Genomic DNA, 20,342 nt, shown 5'->3' on the forward strand with positions numbered 1-20,342 from the left:
CAGTATTTCAGAGCTTCCCATGGGTTGGTTTAACATGCTCTTTTTGTTCCTTCACTAAGAATCATTTGTTGAGCCATTACTATGTGTGGGTACTGGTAATTTCCAGGGATTCAAAGACAAGAAGCAAACTCTCAGCCCTGAAGAAGCTCATTGTGTAGGTTAGAGAAGCAAGTGGTCCCTTCTTACAAATAGAATAGGAAATATTCTCTTCTGCACACATGGCAGCTGCTTATTGTGCTATTTCATCACTTGAGTGGCAGAAATATAGACCCTGTACAACCACGCATGTCTAGCATAGTAATGTTAATATCTTGTGTTGCTGTCCTGCGTGCTGATTCTTACTGTGTAAGAACTAGGTACAATACAACACCTCTACTCAGTTCCTACCTGCAGAGTTCCTTTTGGCCTTAATAGTACCACAGTCCTCCTCTCCACGCGGAATCTAATCCTTAATAAGTCATGGGTCCTGTCCTTCACAGTTCTTCTCATATCGTATCATTTCCACGCAGCTCTCATTTAATGTACTGCAATTGCCTCCATCTAATTGGACTACACGGGTCCAGTGTCCTGACTCCAATACACACAATCCCTGTTAAAGCATAACTGCCACGGCTTCCTTCTTCTGCATAAACAGCCAGTCGTTCTCCTGGCAAGCAGAATGAAGATGGGTCACAATTCTAACCTTATTTCTACATTCCTTTTCGCTCATCCCATGACACACGCAAACATCATTTCTCTCCATACAATAGTCAGCACGTGCTCATATCTTACTGTTAGTGTGGCTCCTGTGCCCTTTTCCTTCTATGTCCAATGTCCGAACCCTCTCATTCCTCACAATCCAAGTGAAGATGTTCAGACATCCCCCAGCCATAAGTGATCTCTCCTGGCAACTCCCAAGCACTTCGCAACTCCTACGACTGTCTACCTGATATCATATTCACTTATGTGATAGGAAAACCACCATGACCTTCAGCTCTGTCTATGGATTTGTATGTCAGTTGCTATGCTGTAGCTTTAAGTACATTTTCTCTCTTTCTCATTACCAGCGAGACTGGTGTTAATGATGCTCCTTCCACAGATGAGGAAACTATACCACAGAGAGACAAAGTAACTTCCTAAGCTTACACAGAACAGCCAGGATTTGACTCAGAATCTGCTAACTCCATGCCTTATGTTTTTAATGACTATGCTGTATCGCCTTCCATGTACAAGTTTTCAAATGTCTCCTGCTGGTTTCCATCTATTAACAGAAAGGTAAAAAATACCCTTTTATCTTATGTGTCTTCCACAGAGCCGAACTTCATTAAATCTTTGAACAAATGCCTCCAGACTCCTTATCCAGTTTCAGGGACTCTATCAAATTTAAAAGAAGACATTAAATGATAAGAAATTGCATTAACTGTTTAAGTGAGCTGATAGATGCATTTGATGTTAATTTCATTGTCTTCAATGCTTGGGAGAATTGAGAAGCACTTGGAGCAAATGTGATAAAATATTGGTTTTATTTATTCAAACCATCTTTTCATTTAAAAGAACAATGACAGAAAAACTGACTGGAGGAAACTCTACACAGTGAACCATTGTATGGGTATACGCACATACATTATACTCTTGGTCACCACAGATATACAAACAAGGAGGAACCCTGGCAGGCTGGAATTTGCGAGTTTGAGTGTCGGTGTCCTTTTGCATGGTGGATACGCATACTTAGCCTTTGTGTGCCTATGTGCAGAGATGGATAGGCCTGTCAGGACTGGTCTAGAGAAACCCAGCCTTTGATCTTAATGCTTTACTCGAGTGAGAGAACACTGACCTCACCATGTTCGTTGCTCTTTTATCTAGTCTCGTTCTGACTCAGGGCCTTGTTCTTAGACAAGACCATTACCCTTTGTGTTTTGTCTTCAGTAAGCATATGGTTGAGTTGCAGGTGGGTTGGGAATGAGGGTGATGGCCCCATACTCTTTCCATGTATTGTGTCATACTTGGTAGAGATAGACAAACGTTTGAAATGACTAATACTTGCATTTATTAACTACACGCCATTTTAGTTAAGGTTCTGTGACCTGAACTGAACCCAAATTTCAGAAAGAGGATGATATGCTGTAGCTTCTTCCTTATCTAAAACTCCACACATAGGAACTGGGCCTCGTATGTTATAAGATGGCTGAATAATATTGACACAAATATTGATATTAATAATAACATTATTCCTTTGACCCAATGCTGAGGCTTACAGAGCCAAATATTCCCATGTTACAACTAATAATAAGTCCATAGGCAACTTACTTATTCTGGTGTTCCAAGGAATTATATTCTTATGTTAACACAAATCCAAAAGTCTTCTTCACTAGCCAGAATAGAATAAAATTAATACACATCAAAACTTAATTGCAAGGTTTTTCTTTTCTTTTCTCATTCTTTCTTTCTTCCTCCTTCCTTTCTTCTTTTCTTTTTCCTCTTGAGATTATGAGCCTACCAAACCATGTGAGGCAGAGTGAAATCCTGGGCTTCTGTTTTCTGGCTGATCATCCCTGCTGAGAAAAGTAATTGTTTAATTTGACTTTCCAGCTAACACTCAAGGTAGTAAATTGAAGATTTAGCTCTTGCAAATATTAATTTTACTATAGCAAAACTAATCATTTTTGTTAGCATTTTCCTGTACCTAATATTTTCAGAACACAAATAATTTTTTTTCACTTTTCCTTGATTACCTCATTGAGAAATACGGATCATTTGTCTTGCTGCACAAGGACACAGAGACCATCCAGCTAAAACATAATTCACACAGAAATTATTAGAGCCTATTTAGGAAAATATAACGCCAGAATTCCCATTCCAGACCATTTTTTTGAAGACCTTCTGCCTTAGAAGAGGAGAAAATAGGTTTCCCTGCACAGAACACAATTGAATTTTGCACATTTCCCATTGTCCTGCTGCCATCACCACCATGAAGGGAGGGTAGCCAAAAGTGCGTACCTATAACCCGTGCAAGTACAAATACTGCCCCCTGTTGGGATGTGCTTTGCAACTCACAAAGCCCCTTCAAACATATCACTTTGCATGACTCTTACAACAACCCTCAACATGGAGGAACAAGAAATCTCCCCTTGCTGAACTTAAGCCTTCCACCCACCGTGCATGCTTGGTGAGTGGCAAAGCCCGCATGTCAAGCCCTTGGGTAGAGGCCCTTTTACCCTTTTACCAGAAGAGCGTTCTTCCCATGTCCAGAGGCCAGAATGCATCAGAGGGAGTGTGTATACCTGTCTACCTTGGCTTTGGCACCATTATCAGATGAAAGACCAAGCAAACTCGGTAACTGTGAAAGCCATGCTGGGGTTATTTTAGTAATTAACTTTGAAAGTTAATTTGAAGCTTCAGATGGGATGAAGAGATAAAGAAGCATGCTCAGATGTAATGTTTTTGCACCTGTGAATAGGTATTTTGTAGCAAGCTATCTGCAAAACTACTTAGTGGTTTAAAGAGGACCTTCAAAAATTCCCAAGAAAAAAATGTAACACTTAAAGATATTGAGTGTGAAGTTAAAAGGTTTCAAGACAGAACTGGTCAAAGAGCTTTAACTACTAATGTTAACAGACTTCTTACTGTTATACGCAGAAAAATTAGCATAGGAATATGGACAGTGATTTCAGAATTGACTGCTAGGCTTCCCACTGCTCCTTCTAAGAAACCGTGTCACTGGCAACCACGTTATACCTTTATGTGGTTTTCTGATCACATTTAGCCTCTTTTTTCTTTTTCTTTCTTTTCTTTTTTTTTTTTAAAGATTTTATTGGGAAATTGGGGAAGGGAACAGTGTTGGGAAATTGGGGAAGGGGAACAGTGTGTTTTTCCAGGACCCATCAGCTCCAAGTCAAGTTGTTGTCCTTCAATCTTATTTGTGGAGAGTGCAGCTCAGCTCCAAGTCTAGTCGCTGCTTTTGATCTAGTTGTGGGGGGTGAGGGAGGTGGAGGCACAGCCATCCATCCCATGAGGGAGTCAAACCGGCAACCTGTTAAGAGCACGCGCTCTCGCCAACTGAGCCATCTGGCAGCTCAGCAGCAGCTCAGCTTGGATGCAGCTCACTGGCCATGTGGGAACTGAACCAGTGACCCTGTTGCTCAGAGCTCACGCTCTAACCAAGTGAGCCACCTGGCCGGCCCTAGCCTCTTTTTTCTTACATGAGTGTAGCTCTGGGATCTAGGTTCTAGACTCCACTAAAAATTCAAAGCACAAAGAAGTCACGTCTTGAAATAGAAATATCTTGTCATTGGTAAAGCATTTGGTATTTTTCATTATTTTGCATCTCATTTGTATTATGCTGTTGACTTATTGGATCGTCAGAAAAGTCATGACCCATGTTTGCAATTGATGGCATTAGTTCATTTTTGGAAGCACTAGAGTCATTTGCATCTATGTTATTTCTATGTCATTTGACAGCTGACAGTTCTAAGCTTCATTCTGAAAAAAAATTGAGCAATTTGGTTGAGTTTTGGAGATTTTACAACAAGTTGAAGATGAAAGACCAAACTGCATTTTTGCCATGTTTTCCTGTTTTACTTCCATAAAGGGAAGAACGTGTGTTAAGCTTGTGAAAAGTTGCATAAAGTTTATGGTGACAATGCTCTACAAGAATGTCAGTGCCAATGATGGTTCACGAAATTCCATGCTGGTGGTTTTGATCTTAATGACGCTCCTCGGTCAGGGAGGCCCACCAAGGTTGATGACAACAAAATAAAGGCATTGATGGAGTCAAATCCATGTTACATGACACAAGAGATTAGAAACATTGAACATCCATCATTCAAGTGTTCATGACCACCTGAAGAAGCTGGGATACGTAAGCTGGTATAAGTTCATGCAGAACTCAAAGAAGTTCATTTGATGGCACGTATAAACATCTGCAATGTGCTCATTAAACATAAGGAAAATGATCCTTTTTTGAAGCAACTGATAACTGGTGATGAGAAGTGGATTGTTTAGAACAACGTGTGCGCAAATGATCTTGGTCCTGATGTGATGATTCGACTCAAACAACATTGAAAGCAGACATTCATCAGAGGAAGGTTATGCTCTCAGTGTGGTGATGTGTTTTTGAGCTCCTAACAAGGAACCAAACAATCCATTCGAATGTGTACTGTCAGCAGTTGGACAGTTTGAACAAATCCATCATCCAGAAATGTTCAGAGCTTGTTAATTGTAAAGGAGTTGTGTTCCCTCTCGACAACGCTAGACCACACACAAGTTTGATCACCCGTCAAAAATGATTGGAGCTTGGATGGGATGTGTTGCCACACCCACCATACTCACCTGACTTTGCGCCGTCAGACTTCCACTTATTTTGCTCTCTTCAAAACTTCTTGTGAGGTATAAAGTTCAATGCAGATGAGGCTGTAAATCAGCACCTTGTTCAGTTTTTCGCAAATAAGGACAGGTCCTTCCATGAACGAGGAATTATGAAGCTCACTGAAAGATGGCAAAAGGTTACTGAAGAAAATGGGCAATATATTATTGATTGGTCTTTGTTCTTTATCTAAATAAATGACCTTTGAAAAACATAGACAAAATACGTCATGACTTTTCCAAAGACCCAATAGATTTTAAAGTCTCAGGTAGTGATGTTGGGTGCTCAACTCATATAAAAACAACATTAGAACCTACAAATAAGTCATTACTCATAATCTCTAATTTCTCACAATATAATGATGAACCTCTTGTAGATAAACCATTAGTAAAATCTAATGAATATAAAATTAACATTTGGGGGGAAAAGTTGAAGTTTTCTACTTTCTGGTAACATAGGTTTTTGTATTTCACTAGTAATTTTCAGTTTATATAGTGGTTTCACATACATTATCACATTTGAGCTTTTAATTGGCAATCTAAAATGAAGATAATCCAGAACTGAGTGTATAATTACTATGCAAATGTAGGAAAGGATTGAAGAAATGTAAATATCCATTTGTCATCTGTTATTTCATTTTGATACAAGTGCTAAACTACACTGATAGAATTGTGATTGTGGGCAATACAGAAAACAGCTTTTTTCCTCTCTGAGTTATTAGAGTTAGACAATGTATAAGTCTAAATGAGTTGGTAGAATGAAGAAATTCTGGAAATATCTTCTGTTCTCATTTTTACAAATTGTGTGAAGTTGCTAAATTGTTTATGACTATTTTGGTTTGCTTAGAAACCTTGTTAAAAAATTCATGGAAACTTATCATGCCAGACTTCAAGCTCTAGTAAGCACTTTTCTGAAAAAAATAAGCTTTTTAGTTAGAACAATTTTAGATTTACAGAATTATTGTCAAGCTAGCACAGAGGGTTTCTCTATACTCTACCTCCTGTTCACACCATTATTTCTTGCATTAATGTAGTACCTCTATTACAATCAATGAACTAATATTGAGATGTTATTATTCAATAAAATCCATACCTTATTCAGATTTCTAATACTGGTCAGGCATTTTGTAGAATGTTCCTTGATTGGAATTTGTCTAATGCTTCTTCTTGATTAATCTGGGGTTATGTTTTTTTGGGGAGAGAGATCAGAGAGGTAAAGTACCATTTTCATCACCATATCAAGGGTAGCTGCTAGCAACATGATTTATTCCTGTTGATGTTGATCTTAATCAGCTGCTTGAGGAAGTGTTGTCAGTTCTCTGCACTGTAAAGGGACTCTTTCTTCCTCCTTTCTGACCTGTCCTCTTTGGAAGGAAGTCGTGATGCTCAGCCCACACTTAAAGAGTGGGGAACTATGCTCCACCTGCTTGAGGGTGGAGTAACTACGTAAAATATATAGCCTGGTAGGTTTTTTAAACTGTAAAAAGCTGGGATGGTTTCACAAGTCAAAGATGTCAAAATCGGAAAGAGGAAAATGATGAAGAAGTCCATATGAGGAAGCCAGGAAGTGAGGAATTTAAGAAAATGGTCACAGCTGCAGTATGTGGAGGGGTCACTCTCCTCAACAGAAGGAAAGACTCATGACTTGAGACACATTCCACTCACGTTTTTTTCTGCCCATCCAGTTCCTCTGAAAAAGTGAAGCATTTGAACATTTGGAAACTATAATGAAGTCCAGAATCCTTTTACTTTCCTCCTGGGATCATCCCATGATTATAATACTTCATTCAGTGTCAATGCATATCCTACATAAGGTTTTGGTCTTAAAGTGAATAAAATCGTTTCCAGATTTCCAGGAAGAATTTAGTGCCTTTTCTTGGGAGTGGATGCAAGAAGATATGTGGTGGGAAGAGGTGCTATCTCTCATTTATATAGGGGGGAAATGAGAACGTAATTAAGTGATTTGCTAAAAATCTTTGTAATCAATGATTTCTATCTTCACCATTCATCTAAGAGTGCTGTCTCAAAATTCTCCAGAGATCTCCTTGTTGTCAAATACAATCGTCCTTCCCCTCTCCTTATTCTCCTTAATCTTTATGTTGCATTTGACTTGGTTAACTACCTCTGGTATTGGATAGTTGTTGTGTAACAAACCATCCCCAAACTCAGTGACTTAAAAAAGCAAGAACTTATTATTGCTCACACATCTATGAGGCAGCTGGAGTTTATCTAGTCTGGGTTCTGCTGGTGGTTCTTTTTCTTATGAAGATTTACTAGTTGTCTGGGAAGTCACTGGTCTGGATGTTTCTCATTCATCTCTCCAGTTCAGCATGTTAACTGTAGCATGTTTCTACCATGGCACTGACAGAAGACAAGAGAACAACTATAGTAGCAACATCTGAGGTCTTTAAGAGCTAGACTTGGATTTGGCACACTGTCATTTCTGTCACATGCCATCAGTTGAATCAAGTCACTTGGTGTTCGGGCAGGAAATACACTCTATTGTCAATGAGGTCAACTCATAGCTAGTGGTGGATGCTCAGATTAAGCGAAGAATTGTGGTCAGTAATGCAGTAATGCAATTTATCATATCCTTATTTCTTGAAACACTGCCCCCCTCCCCAAACCCAGTACTATCTTGATCCTTTCATTTTTCATTTCCTCAGTCCTTCTCCCATCAACCTCAGTGCTGTATGTCAGCTTTACCTAAGGATTAGCCTTTCAGTCCTGGCTTTCTCCATGTGTGTGCTCTGCTCTTCCTAAGAAAGCTTATCCAGGATGAAACTCTGATTCCCTAATGGTCATTTCTTATTTACCACTGGGCATTTCCATATTTCCATTTGGAATTGCTTCAACCCATGATCTTTGGCCCCATGCTCCACCTAAATCAATGTTCCTTTCTAATACAAAGCTGTATCTCTGAAAATAAAACAAAAATACTTGGGTCTTTAGATCATGTTTTATGTGAATGCAGAAATAAAAACCAAACAAAGCCCTAATGAAAACTTGTCCAACATGAATAGAAATTCAACATACCAAAACTTAAAAGAAATTATATTTGAAAGAAAAAATAATGACTGGAAGAATATTTAAAACCATTACTTATAAAAAGGTTAAAGTTACTAATATTTTGTTTAACCTAGAGATTAATAGGGTGTCATGACCACCATGTTTAGATAATTGAAAGTGTGTGCTGTGGGAAGACCTGAAGTTGTTTCTTTGTACAAAACTACACCCAATGGATGGATTTGGGGGATGGAAAATTTTAGTTTGATATAAGGAATAAATTTTTAGTAAAAAGACCTATACAGAAACAGAATGAGCTAATATCTTTATTTTTCACTTGTGTCAGTCCCTTCTCCAAAAGTATCTTGCTTCTCCATCTCCCAATAATTTATTAGAATCTTACCCATCCTTCAAGCTTATCCCAAGCCTTCATCCCTCTGTAAACTGACTTCCCAAATTTTATCGATCCCTTTCAACTCCTCTCGGTGATCTCATGCCCCATCCCAACTAAATTAAGGGCTCTTTGAAAGTGGAAATACACCCTACTATTTTATAATTTCAAGTATGAAATACAATGCTAGGGTTATAATAGGAATTCAGTAAATTCTTACTAGTTTACTGTTTGATCTCAAATTTCCCAATTTGTAATCTGGAACCATTAGACTTGGGTAGAATTTGAACCAGATTGAAATGCTCAAGAATCTGATCATTTCACATGAGGACGTGGTTTCTGATTTTAATGATAGCCTGAAGGAAGTAACAGATTTTGCCATCACTTGCTATCCAAGATTATAGTTTCCTACTTACCAAAAAAAGACACTGAATTTAGAGATCCTCTATCTAAGATCTTAAATTTACAGCTCTGATAATTTGTTGGGAGTGGGAGAGCGAATATGCCACCACTTCCTCATGTCTGAAAATTACTTAAAACAATAATCAGCTGGTGAGTGGGAATATATGACGTGGAGGAACACATGCAACACTGGAGAACTGTCACTCTAGTTTGTATTCAGGTCTGCCTGTTGTCATAGTTACTGATGTACTCAAAGCAATTTCCTTCTCAAATTACACTCTGTAAAACTTCAATGAAAATAAGCTATTCTTCTTGATTTATTTTTCTCTATCCATGAATGGAAGCTAAAAAATAACATCAATTGCATAGTTGTTTTCATAGTGTTAGCAAGATTTTAAACATGCAAAAGGAATAAGAGATTTAATCAAAATCAGTACCTCTGATTAAGGTTGCACCTCATTTGTTCAGCAATGATTCATCGAGTAGCTAGGGATTGGGACACAACTATGATTATGGCCCAGTCCCGGCCCTAAAAGAGATTAGAGTTCTGTGAGGGAGAGAGATGAGTAAAGGGATGCATTTCAATGAAATATAATCAGTGCTCTGGTGGAAACAAAGCATAGAGAGAACCATGGGGACCCGAAAGAGAAACACCTCGTCAAGTTTGGGGTGCTGGTACAGTCAGATCAAAGGGAGGCCTCCATGCTGTGAGTCTGGAAACATGGTTCCTGTGAAGCAAATGTATTTTCGGTCACTTTGGGTGCAGGACATTGATGTGACCCTGTAGGCTGGGCTCACGGAGCAGTGGAGTGAGGAGACCAGCACTTTACGTGCAAAATGCTATCACCTGCTGATATTCACACACAGACCTTCCTTTCTGCTCTGGCTGCAGGAACTCCTTCACAGACATCCTCCGTGCCATCCTGCTGTCGTTGGAAGTCCTTATTGAAGATCCAGAGCTTCAGATAAATGGGTTCATTTTAATTATAGACTGGAGTAATTTTTCCTTCAAACAAGCCTCCAAACTGACACCTTCCATCCTCAAACTGGCCATTGAAGGGTTGCAGGTATGTGTAACGAATGTACAATGTGAAGCTGTGTGTGACAGTGTTCTTTTTCCTTATTGCAACCACAGTAATATTTGTCTTTTAGAATGGATTCTCCTGTGAATACTCTGTATTTTTACCTCAGCTTGCGTTTAGATGTTTGTTTTTTTTAATTAGCTTTCATTTTCATTAATAACTCTAAATTGCTGTTACCACGGGCACAAATTACCTACTGCAGCAATTATGAATAAAGCTTGGAGATGTTTAGCCTAATCCATCTGAGAGTTTACAAAAATTAAAACTAGGAAACATCTGCTTTATGAGGATGTCCTATATAGAAGTGGCATGGGAGCTTTCCAGAGCTTCTAGAAACATCTTTGTACCCCAGCAATGCACCCTGTGGATTCTCACTTCCCAGAATACACTGTGCTGAAGTGTTTGTATTAAAGTAGATCCCTTTAGTGCAAACAAAGGAAGCAGATGAGACTCTACTTCCTGTTTGTGTGGATGTTGTCAGGACTCTGGGGAAGGATTTTCTGTGCGTGTGAAGGTTAGGGTAGTCAGTCTCCAGGGTATTCTACTTTTAAGGACCTGCGATTCTACCAAAAGTAATGAACTCGGAGAGGTGATGCTGCTTAGCTTCCTGGTGATACATTATTATAGTGCAAAAGTAAAGGCACAGTGCAGGGAGATTGTGAATCAGCATAGATAAAACTCATGTCCCTTCTTAATTTTGTAAGAAGATGGACTCAATGGGGTGACTCCTCCTCCCAATAGATGGCAGTTATACGCAGCTATGTAGTAGCAAAATATTTCTGAATTCTCAGATCAAGCAGCCATTACTTGTGCTCTTCAAAGAACAAGCCTTGAAATCCCATTCAGTCACTCATTGTATTCTGGTGCAATGAGCAACTGGTGGGTCTTTTTCTTACCCTGTGGCTGATTCACATTTGGCTCCCAGCAAGTATCTAGGGGGCCTCTGATAAACATGTTTATTGAATGGACCTTATTTGATTTAAACGGTTCCCTACTTCAAGGGGAGGAGAAGCAGAGCAGGTATCTCGGGAGAGGAGGGGTGCATACACACTGCTCCAGGAATGCCACGTGGTCCTGGGCGGCCACATCATGCAGTGGGCTGGGGCACATCTTTAAAGCCACTTCTGCATGTCCAGGCTACGTGGAGCATCCTGCCTTGCCTTAAAACTCCCAGCCATAGACTTGTATTTTCTTTACTATCAATCATTTTCTCTTAAATCTAACTTCCTTTTCTCCAATGCCCTGTCTTCCAAGCCTCTGAACATTTGATCTCTCTCTCTCCTTAAAGCTTATATCGAAGGGAGTTTTAACATAAGCTGAAAGGTTTATTTCATGCCTCTAACTATGCTGACCATATTTCCAGGATTTTCTGTGCTAGCACAAGTTCATTTAATTTTCTCTTTTTTAAAAAAGAGACTTCATTACATGTATAAGCAGCTGCAATTCAAGTTCAATGTGTTTATAATATTTTTTTCATAAATCAAAAAGGAAAAATGTCCTTTATCCTACATTGTGTTCCAGTTTTTCTTTCCGAAAATGTGTGGATTATGTAACATGTCCCTTGCCAATTTCACCAGGCTGATGTGGGTCTTCCTGAGTTAATGCATGTGAATGTGTTTTAAAATGTAAAGTTATAAGCTATTTTTACAAGGAATACTAGATGACCTTTTGTGGGGCAAGGTGGGTCCCATCTGGGCTTTCACTTGTCATGTACGAGGATCTGGAATGAATTCTGCAATGTCTTATAGTTCTGGTTAAGGAGCGGCCTCTACTGAGAGAAAGGGAGATACATGAGGCCAGGGTCTGAGTGGAGAAAAGGTATATGTTTCCATCAGCTCAGAGAACAGTGGCCTGGACCCGTTTCCTACTCTCCCCTTTTATAAAGGAAGGTAAACTCCCCTGACTGTGGCGAAGCATCAGGCCATCCTGGAGTCAGGCTATCTGGACGGGGAGGCAGCTTTTCTGTGGACTCCGCCTACCTAAGCCCTGAAGACCTGGAAACACTTAGAAAGGTTCAGTCCCTCCCACCAGAAGGACACCAATGGGCGCAGCTCCTCTATCCAGGATACGACTCCCTGTGCCGTTTAGCTTGTTGTCTTGGCAACTGTGACAAAGCGCTCAGGGTCACTGTAGATAGTTTTGTTCTTGCCCAACAGTGACTAGTCAGCTCTGACCAGCCACTGGCAACATCTCATAGCAGGCTCTCCTGTCTGGGGCTTTGGGGACATTCAGACACCGTGGTCACCCGTCCATTAGCTCTCTCAGTGACCTTTCTTCATTGCAGGCATTGTTTCCATCCCTCGTGTAGCCACTGACCACTTTTGACATTTCAAAAAAGTCATAAGTGTTATTAAAAAGAATTTATGCCTTTGTCGTCACACCATTATACAAGGGGAGTCCCATCCAGGGCTCCATTTGTCAGTCATGAAGATTCAAGATAAATTCCACAACCCCACCAGCACTGAAGGCTTCAACTGGTGGAGAAAGGGAAAGAGACTATATAAAGCCAGTGTCAGTGAGAGACAAGAAGCCACCTCCTCTCCTGTGCACCCTCAGAAGACCCGAGGAGGTCAGGATGTCCTGCTAGACACGCGAGAGATTGCGGGAGAGGGAGGTCCTATATTCCTGTGAAGGGAACTTGCTCTCTCGCCGTCCTGCCTTTTGTAGGGTAGATGTAAGAAAGTAGTCTTGTCAGGAGGAATAATGAGACCGCTTTTGTACTAGCCCATCTGATTTGGGGTTTGGAGTATTTATAGGAGTTGTCTAGGATTACCTACTGCTCAACCACTGGAGAACTTGGGGCCCTGGGCTCCCTCCATATAAGTAAAATAACCCCTCCCACAGGGAGAAAGGGGTGGGGACCACTGTTCAGACAGTGAGAATTTAGGGTCATTTTTGGTCATTCTTGCACCTTGTATCACAAAAGTTCCAGAACCCTGAGTTTTAGCCCTATAACCTCCATCCTTACCTGTTGATAAGATAGGCCTTCAATGAGGCCTTCAATTAAGTAATTCTGGCAGGTTGTGTTCTCCAGGGAGCAGACTCTGACACAAAGATTGACATTCAGGAGGTTTATCAGGGGGTGCTCTTGGGGTCAACATGTAGAAGGGAAGCTGTGGAGGAAAGTTTGGCAGAAGGAGACAGTAAGCTGGGATTCAGTCATTTCCAATGAAAGCCTCACACATTCAGAAGCTGAGATGATCCCTCAGAGCTGTCCCTGGTTGGGACCAAGGAGCTGGGCCTTTATATTCACACGTTGTTCAGTCATTGGGTGCAGGCTGCCCAGGAAAGTGGCTGTGAGCTTGGACAAAGTGTCTCGGTTCAGCCCGAGGCCCCAGAGGGCACTGTCATCTGAGAACTTTCTCTAGGCAGCACCCCTAGCCTCCGTTCTGAAGGAGACCTGACTACATATCAGAGTATGTGCTGTAATATGAAATAGGTATCTGAAATATTCTGCACTTAATGTCAGAGAGCTTTATTCTGAAACTGGATGTTTAACTTTTTCCCCCCTTAGCTACATACAGTCCCAGTTAACCCCAAAGTGGAGGTGATACCAGGTAATATAGGCCTGATAGGCACTGGGCTAGCAGCTTGGTGATAGTCTTATATTTGGGTCTACCAGCTGTACTTCTATGCTTCAAAAGGAAATTATATGCATGTAACTGATCTTTGACAAAGTAGCACAGGTAGCACAATGGAGCAAAGATAATCTTTTCACCAAATGGTGCTGGAACAACTAGACATCTACATGCAAAGAAATGAATCTAGATACAGACTTTACACTCTTCACAAAATTAAACCAAAATGGGTCATAGACCTAAATGTAAAATGCAAAACTATGAAACTCCTAGACGATAACATAGGAGAAAACCTGTTTAGCTTTGGATATGGTGATGATTTTTTAGATACAACGCCATAGGCACAATCCATGAAAGAAATAATTGATAAGCTGGACTTCATTAAAATTAAAAAATCTCTGCTCTGCAAAAGACACTGTCAAGAGAATGAGTAGAAAAGCCACTGACTGGGAGAAAATATTTGCAAAAGATACATCTGATAAAGGACCATCATCCAAAATACACAAAAACTCTTAAAACTCAATAGTAAGAAAACAAATAGTCCTACTTAAAAATGGCCCAAAGACTTGAACAAACACCTCACCAAAGATGATGTACAGATGGCAATAAGGGTATCAAAAGATGCTCCACATCATATGTCATTAGGAAAAATGCAACTTAAAATAGCAGTGAAACATCACTACACACCTATTAGCATGGCCCAAATCTGGAATGCTGACAACACCAAATCCTGGCAAGGGTGCAGAGCATCAGGAACTCACATTCATTGCTGTGGGAAAGCAAAATAGTACAGCCTCTTTGGAAGATAGTTTGGCAGTTTCTTACAAAACATACTTTTACCATATGATCCATCAATGTTGCTCCTTTGTATTTATGTAGAGGAGTTGATATGCGCACACGAATGTCTATAGCAGCTTTATTCATAATTTCCAAAACTTGGAAGCAGCCAAGATATCTGTAGGTAGTTGGATAAATAAACTATGGTACATCCAGACAATGGAATGTTAATCAGTGCTAAAAAGAAAGGATCTATCAAACCATGAAAAAACATGGAGGAAACTTAAATGCAAATTACTAAGTGAAAGAAGCCAATCTGACAAGCCTACGTAGTGTATGATTCCGACTATGTAATATTCTGGAAAAGGCAAAACTGTGGAGACAATAAAAATATGAGTGGTTGCCAGTGGTTGAGGGTGGGGGCAGGGAGGGATGGTAAGTGTAGCACAGAGGATATACCATACAATAATGATGGATACATGTTATCGTACATTTGTCCAAACCCATAGAATGTACATCAGGAGTGAACAATAATGTTAACTATGGACTTTGGGTGATTATAATGTGTCAATGTAGGCTCATCAACTGTAACAAATGTACCACTTTGGTAGAGGACATTGCTAATGGCGAAAGCTGTATTTGCATGGTAGCAGGGGGTTTATGGGAAATCTCTGTACCTTCTGCTCAATTTTGCTATGAACCTAAAACTGCTCAAAACATAGTCTTAATTTTCAAATGGCAGTTATACTGACCCTGGCAACAAATCATCAAAAAATGATATATGCATAGAGCTTTGGTTATGCATTTCATAAGCAGAATTAATTAATGAGTTATAATAATAATCATATATAAGACTGCTCTTTTAGGAATCATCAGATTCTTATACCACAAGTTACCGGTATCAGTTAATCATGAAATTCTAATACTCCTACTTTTAAAGCAATGCTTTGAGGAAATGTCATTGTTTGGAATATTAAGTTATTCCAGTTACATAAACATTCTATGAATAATTAGTTCAAAGAATTTTAGTTAAAAACTAATTTTGAGAATGCCTAGAAGTCATTTTCTCTTACTCTGCTGTTTGATCTCTTAAATGTGGTCAATAATGCCTAAAAGAGCTGTTGTATCTCTTCATTACAACTTGTTTAAAATTTTAATCAAACTAGAAGTAATATTTATGCCACTGCCAGCAATTTAATACAGCATGACATTCGTTTCAGTTCCGCTGGGGAATTCTGGAAGAATGAGCAAATGATGAAGTCTTGCTCTTGAGTTTTGTAATGTTTCCAAAATCAATTTTTGGAATTATGTCTTATAAATCACTGCAGCCCAACCATTACAATCAACACACTGCATTTATCAATGTCCATCCAACCCAGATACTTACAGAGCTTACTGTGCTGAAGCATTTTCCTTAGGAAGAGATGTAGCCGTGTGTCCCACAAGCTTTTTCCAGAATGTTTGATTCCTTTAAGGATCCAGACATTTGTTAAGGGTTTAGAGAAGCTTACTTTTCACTCACCAGAGGAGGTGTAGGCAGCACTCTTTTTTTCTTGCCCCCTCACTTTCTGCTCATGTCATTTTCCTCTGGCTGGTCAGACACTCTATCAGCTCATTAACTCTTTATCCAAGGTTTACTGCGTGGCCATTGTTGTTGTTGTTAAAGGTTATTTTATTAAAAAAAATAAAATATATATATATATATCAACTTTGATTCAAACTCTCCCAACAGCTTTGAGCCAGTCTAGTGGAAAAGGCGGTCCATTGCTTTTCCAACGCTTAACCCAAATGTGGGAGGGGGATTTGGAGCAATGCTCAAAGGCTCAGCCAACTGCGAACCATCCATCTCACCAGAGTCCCTTTTTATTAAACCATTTCAGACCTTGGTCCATTCTCTTTAGCCTTCTTCCTACATCCTACTTTTTCAGCCCTTTTCCAAAACATATGATATATTTCCTTGCCCTTGGGGAATTCCAAATGCCATTTTCACTCAAAAGATTAGAATAGTAAAAAGTCTGTCCATTCAGTGGGCAACATGACAGTTCCTGAGTATAAATGAATGAATAGTGTGATTAGAAATTTGAAAAGGCAGGTTGGGCAGATCCATGGCAAGTTAGTAGTAAATTCACACCAAATCAAGAGTCCATAGCTCAGACATGCAGACATACTGCTGACTCCTGGTGTATTCATTCAACATAAAATGTGGGTCAGGTACCCTTCTAAATGGGATTACAGCAGAGCACAAAGCCAACCTGGCTTCCTGAAGCTTACATTCTAGGGCTTTCATACCCATAAAGTTGTCTGCAAACAGGTAATATCAGCATCACCAGGAGCTGCTTAGAAATGCAGAATGTCAGGCCCTACCCCAGACCTACTGAATCAGAATCTTCATTGCAAGTTCTCCAAGTCATCCGTAAGCACGTTAAAGTTGCAGAGGCACCGCTCTCTAACAGGTGGCATTACAGTGTGATGGGATGGATCTCAATTTCAAGTGCATCAGACTGCCCCAGAGGGCTCGTTACAACCCACACCCCAGAATTTCTGATTCCGTAGATTTGGAGCAGGGGCCGTGAGTTTACCCTACAAAAATGTTCCCAGGTGCTGCTGGTGCTGCTGGTGTGTGTGGGTGACACATTGCTCTGGGTGACACCAGAGTCCAAATATTTGGGCTTCAATCCCGGCTCTGCCAATTAAAGACCTCAGGCAGGTCATTTATCTCTCTAGGTTTCAGTCTTGTCATCTGTAAAAGGTGGTGTCATACTGCCTGCTCGGTTTATGGTGAAAATTAAATAGTATGTGAAAATTGCCTCGGTCATCGTCAGTGCTCACTGAATAATGGAGTGTTATGGAAAGACTGGGAAGGCTAGCGCTCTCTGTGGGCTCCTGTGGCTCTAATGCACGGATTTAAATGAGATTTCTCTCCATTCCCCCAGTTGTGCAAGTTTGGGTCCCTGAAAATTAGACCCCGCCAGTCTATTCACTGGCCCTGAACAAGGGAGCGGCCTGTCCTTGCTCTCTTTGGTTAATGACTTAGGTCCAGATGGTGTCACCTGCCCAGGCTGTATGTAGCACTGGCGGTGCCTTTTCTTTCTATTCATGTGGTGTGATCCTTTTAATTATCACCCAACAGTCTACTCCCGACACCTTTGCAGTTGGGTGATTAATGGGGTCGAAATTCACCTTTTCCATTCTGTAGGACTCTTTTTAGCAGTAACATGTGCAGTGTCTTTTATTTATTTATTTTTTTTAGATTTGTAGTAAGTTTTTTTTTAATTTTTTTATTATTAGTTTCAGGTGTACAGAACAATGCAATAGCTATCCTTTTCACCCCTCACAAAGTAACAACCCCTCTCCCCCCATCCACTGCCCTCCCACCCCCGATATCATACTTGTCTATTACAATTCTATTGACTCCATTCCCACACTCTACTCCACGTCCCATGACTATAGGTATATATAATTGTAGTTGACATACAATATTCTTCAACATCAGCTTCAGAAATACAGTGCGGTGGTCAGGCCTCTACACTGTCTATGCAGTGGTCTCCTTAATGCAGTGTCTTTTATTGATTCTTACATTTTTTCCCCGTACTAAAGAATATGCGATAGGAAGAGATCAAAAGAAGAGGATATTTGTATTTTGCCAAGAAGGTTTGTAATTCATGCTTTCTAAACACTCTGGGTATGCTTTCTCTCTAGACAAACTACTTTTTACCTTCTCAGGCCACAAAGCTGTAATTCTGAATTTGCAATCATGCAGTGTGTTATTATGGAAATATTAGAGGAATAAAATATCTCCTTTAATGCTCTACCTTGTTAAGTGTCAATTAAACTCGGGAAGATAATTAGAGCTAATGACACTCAGGTGATCCTGATGGCAGACAGTATGGCCCATTTAAAACAGTTCCAATTAAACAGGTTTATCTCCGGCATACTTTTGATAAATGGTTTTTCTGAACTCTTATGCATTATAGACCTAGTCAATGCTCGGATTTATCCATTTGAGAAACAGTTACCAAGCCTTTACTTTGAGTCAGCCGCAGAAGTAAAGAGATACAATCCCTGCTCTCAAGAGGTCACGGTTCAAAGCAGAGGTAGCCCTATAAACAAGTGATGAGGATGAGGCAGCACATGCAGAAACGGAGATAAGCCCCAGATGAATATAATCCCAATCTCGGCAGCGGTAGTTAGGGACGGCATCCTGGGCAAGGTCACACCTGAGTCTTAGCAGGTGAGAGCAAAATAGCCAAATGAAAGCAGGGTGAGAGAAATTTCAGGCACAGGCGATATTATGGGGAAAAGCACAGAGGCGAGACATAGCTCAGGGAGAAGGAGAAAATGAATTCATTTCCTATTCCTGGGGTGCCCTTTGCCCTGGTAAGGAGCGTGGTCTTTGCCTGCAGATATTGGGAGCCATGGAACAGACTGAAGCAGGATAGCAACACAGATGTGCATTTCACATGGGATCAATTCGGTGAGCGAGAGCAGGGACGACTTAAAGGCAGGCGAGCCAATTAAAGGCAACTGCAATAATTCAAGGAAGAAATACAGTAAGTCCCCGACTTATGAACGTTCAAGTTGCAAGCTTTCACAGATATGAACGAACCTCGCCTTACAAACATTCATAGATGCGAACAAATCGTGGAAGTAGCTCACGTGTCTGCCGGACGTTGTCACAGTTGTGCTGCTGTGTGCTTACTGTACAGTGTGATAGTGTACAGTAGTACAGGGCTCACTCAGAGCCCAGGATGTCCGGAAGCAAGAGGCAAAGCAGTGGTGATGTGGAGGGGACTGCTAGGAAGCGCAAAGACTCACTTTGTCAGACTTACAAATGAGTCCAACTTACAAATGTTTTCCTGGAATGGAACTCGTTCTTAAGTCGGGGACTTGCTGTAATCAGTCTAAACTAGGAGTGATAGAGAGGGTTCAACAACTGCATAGGAAGTGAAACAAGGCAGAGCTTGGTGATTGACACTTGGGAGTGGGAAGTGGAGGGGGAGTCAAGGATGAAGTTTAGGTGGGCAGCTCGGGTGAAGGGTGGGTGGTGGTGCCAACCTATGAGGTCGTGCTGAGGGGAGCGGGCAGGTGGGGAAGGTAATGAGCATTCTGTGAGCATTGGACATGTTGAGTTTAAGATTCTGGGGGATATTTTAATTGTTTATATTAAGTCTGAGCCGAGGGGAGAGGTCTTGTCTGGATCTAGTATTTGAAGTCATGAGAAAGGTAAAGATCATTCAGAGGAAAGCTATGGAGTGAAGAACAATGACAGTGAAAAGAACCCAACTGAAGAGCAACATAAACGGACAAGTTAGATAAAGAGAAGCCCACAAAGAGAAAGGGGGTGGGACTGAGGCAGGGGGCTATGGAGAAAATCCAGAGCTCATCTCCTGACAGGAACTAAGTGAATTAGGGCTTCAAAGAGGGAAACTGTTTCACCGCAGCAGTGGGGATGGCATCCAGAGAACGCTGCTTTGAGGGAGGAGGTGGAGAAAGGGAAAAAACCCTATCAAGAAATATGTCCCACAAACCATAGAGGGTGGGAAAATGAAGGAATGAGAACAAGAAGATGGTAGTGGAAGAAGTGTTTCATCTTGCTTTTCCATTAGACAAGATTTTCAGTGCAGGAATGTTTTAAGGGCCTTCACACTTTTTTTTTTTTAAGATTTTTATTGGGGAATCGGGGGAAGGGGAACAGACAAGTTGCTGTCCTTTTGTTCTTCAGTCTAGTTGTGGAGGACGTTGCTTCACTGGCCCAAGTTGGCACCA

The 20,342-nt window shown here is 40.6% G+C and overlaps 1 protein-coding gene across 1 annotated transcript in view; it reads left to right on the forward strand.

Annotated features, from left to right (window-relative positions):
* CLVS1 (clavesin 1) overlaps positions 1–20,342 on the forward strand; it is a 178,294-nt gene that overhangs the window by 70,028 nt on the left and 87,924 nt on the right. The window contains exon 3 of the mRNA XM_019661130.1: positions 10,032–10,206. Coding sequence (XP_019516675.1) covers positions 10,032–10,206 — 175 coding nt within the window. The remainder of the gene's footprint in view (positions 1–10,031; positions 10,207–20,342) is intronic.

The sequence above is a fragment of the Hipposideros armiger genome, unplaced genomic scaffold, assembly GCF_001890085.2.
Source record: "Hipposideros armiger isolate ML-2016 unplaced genomic scaffold, ASM189008v1 scaffold_336, whole genome shotgun sequence".
NCBI lineage: Eukaryota > Metazoa > Chordata > Mammalia > Chiroptera > Hipposideridae > Hipposideros > Hipposideros armiger.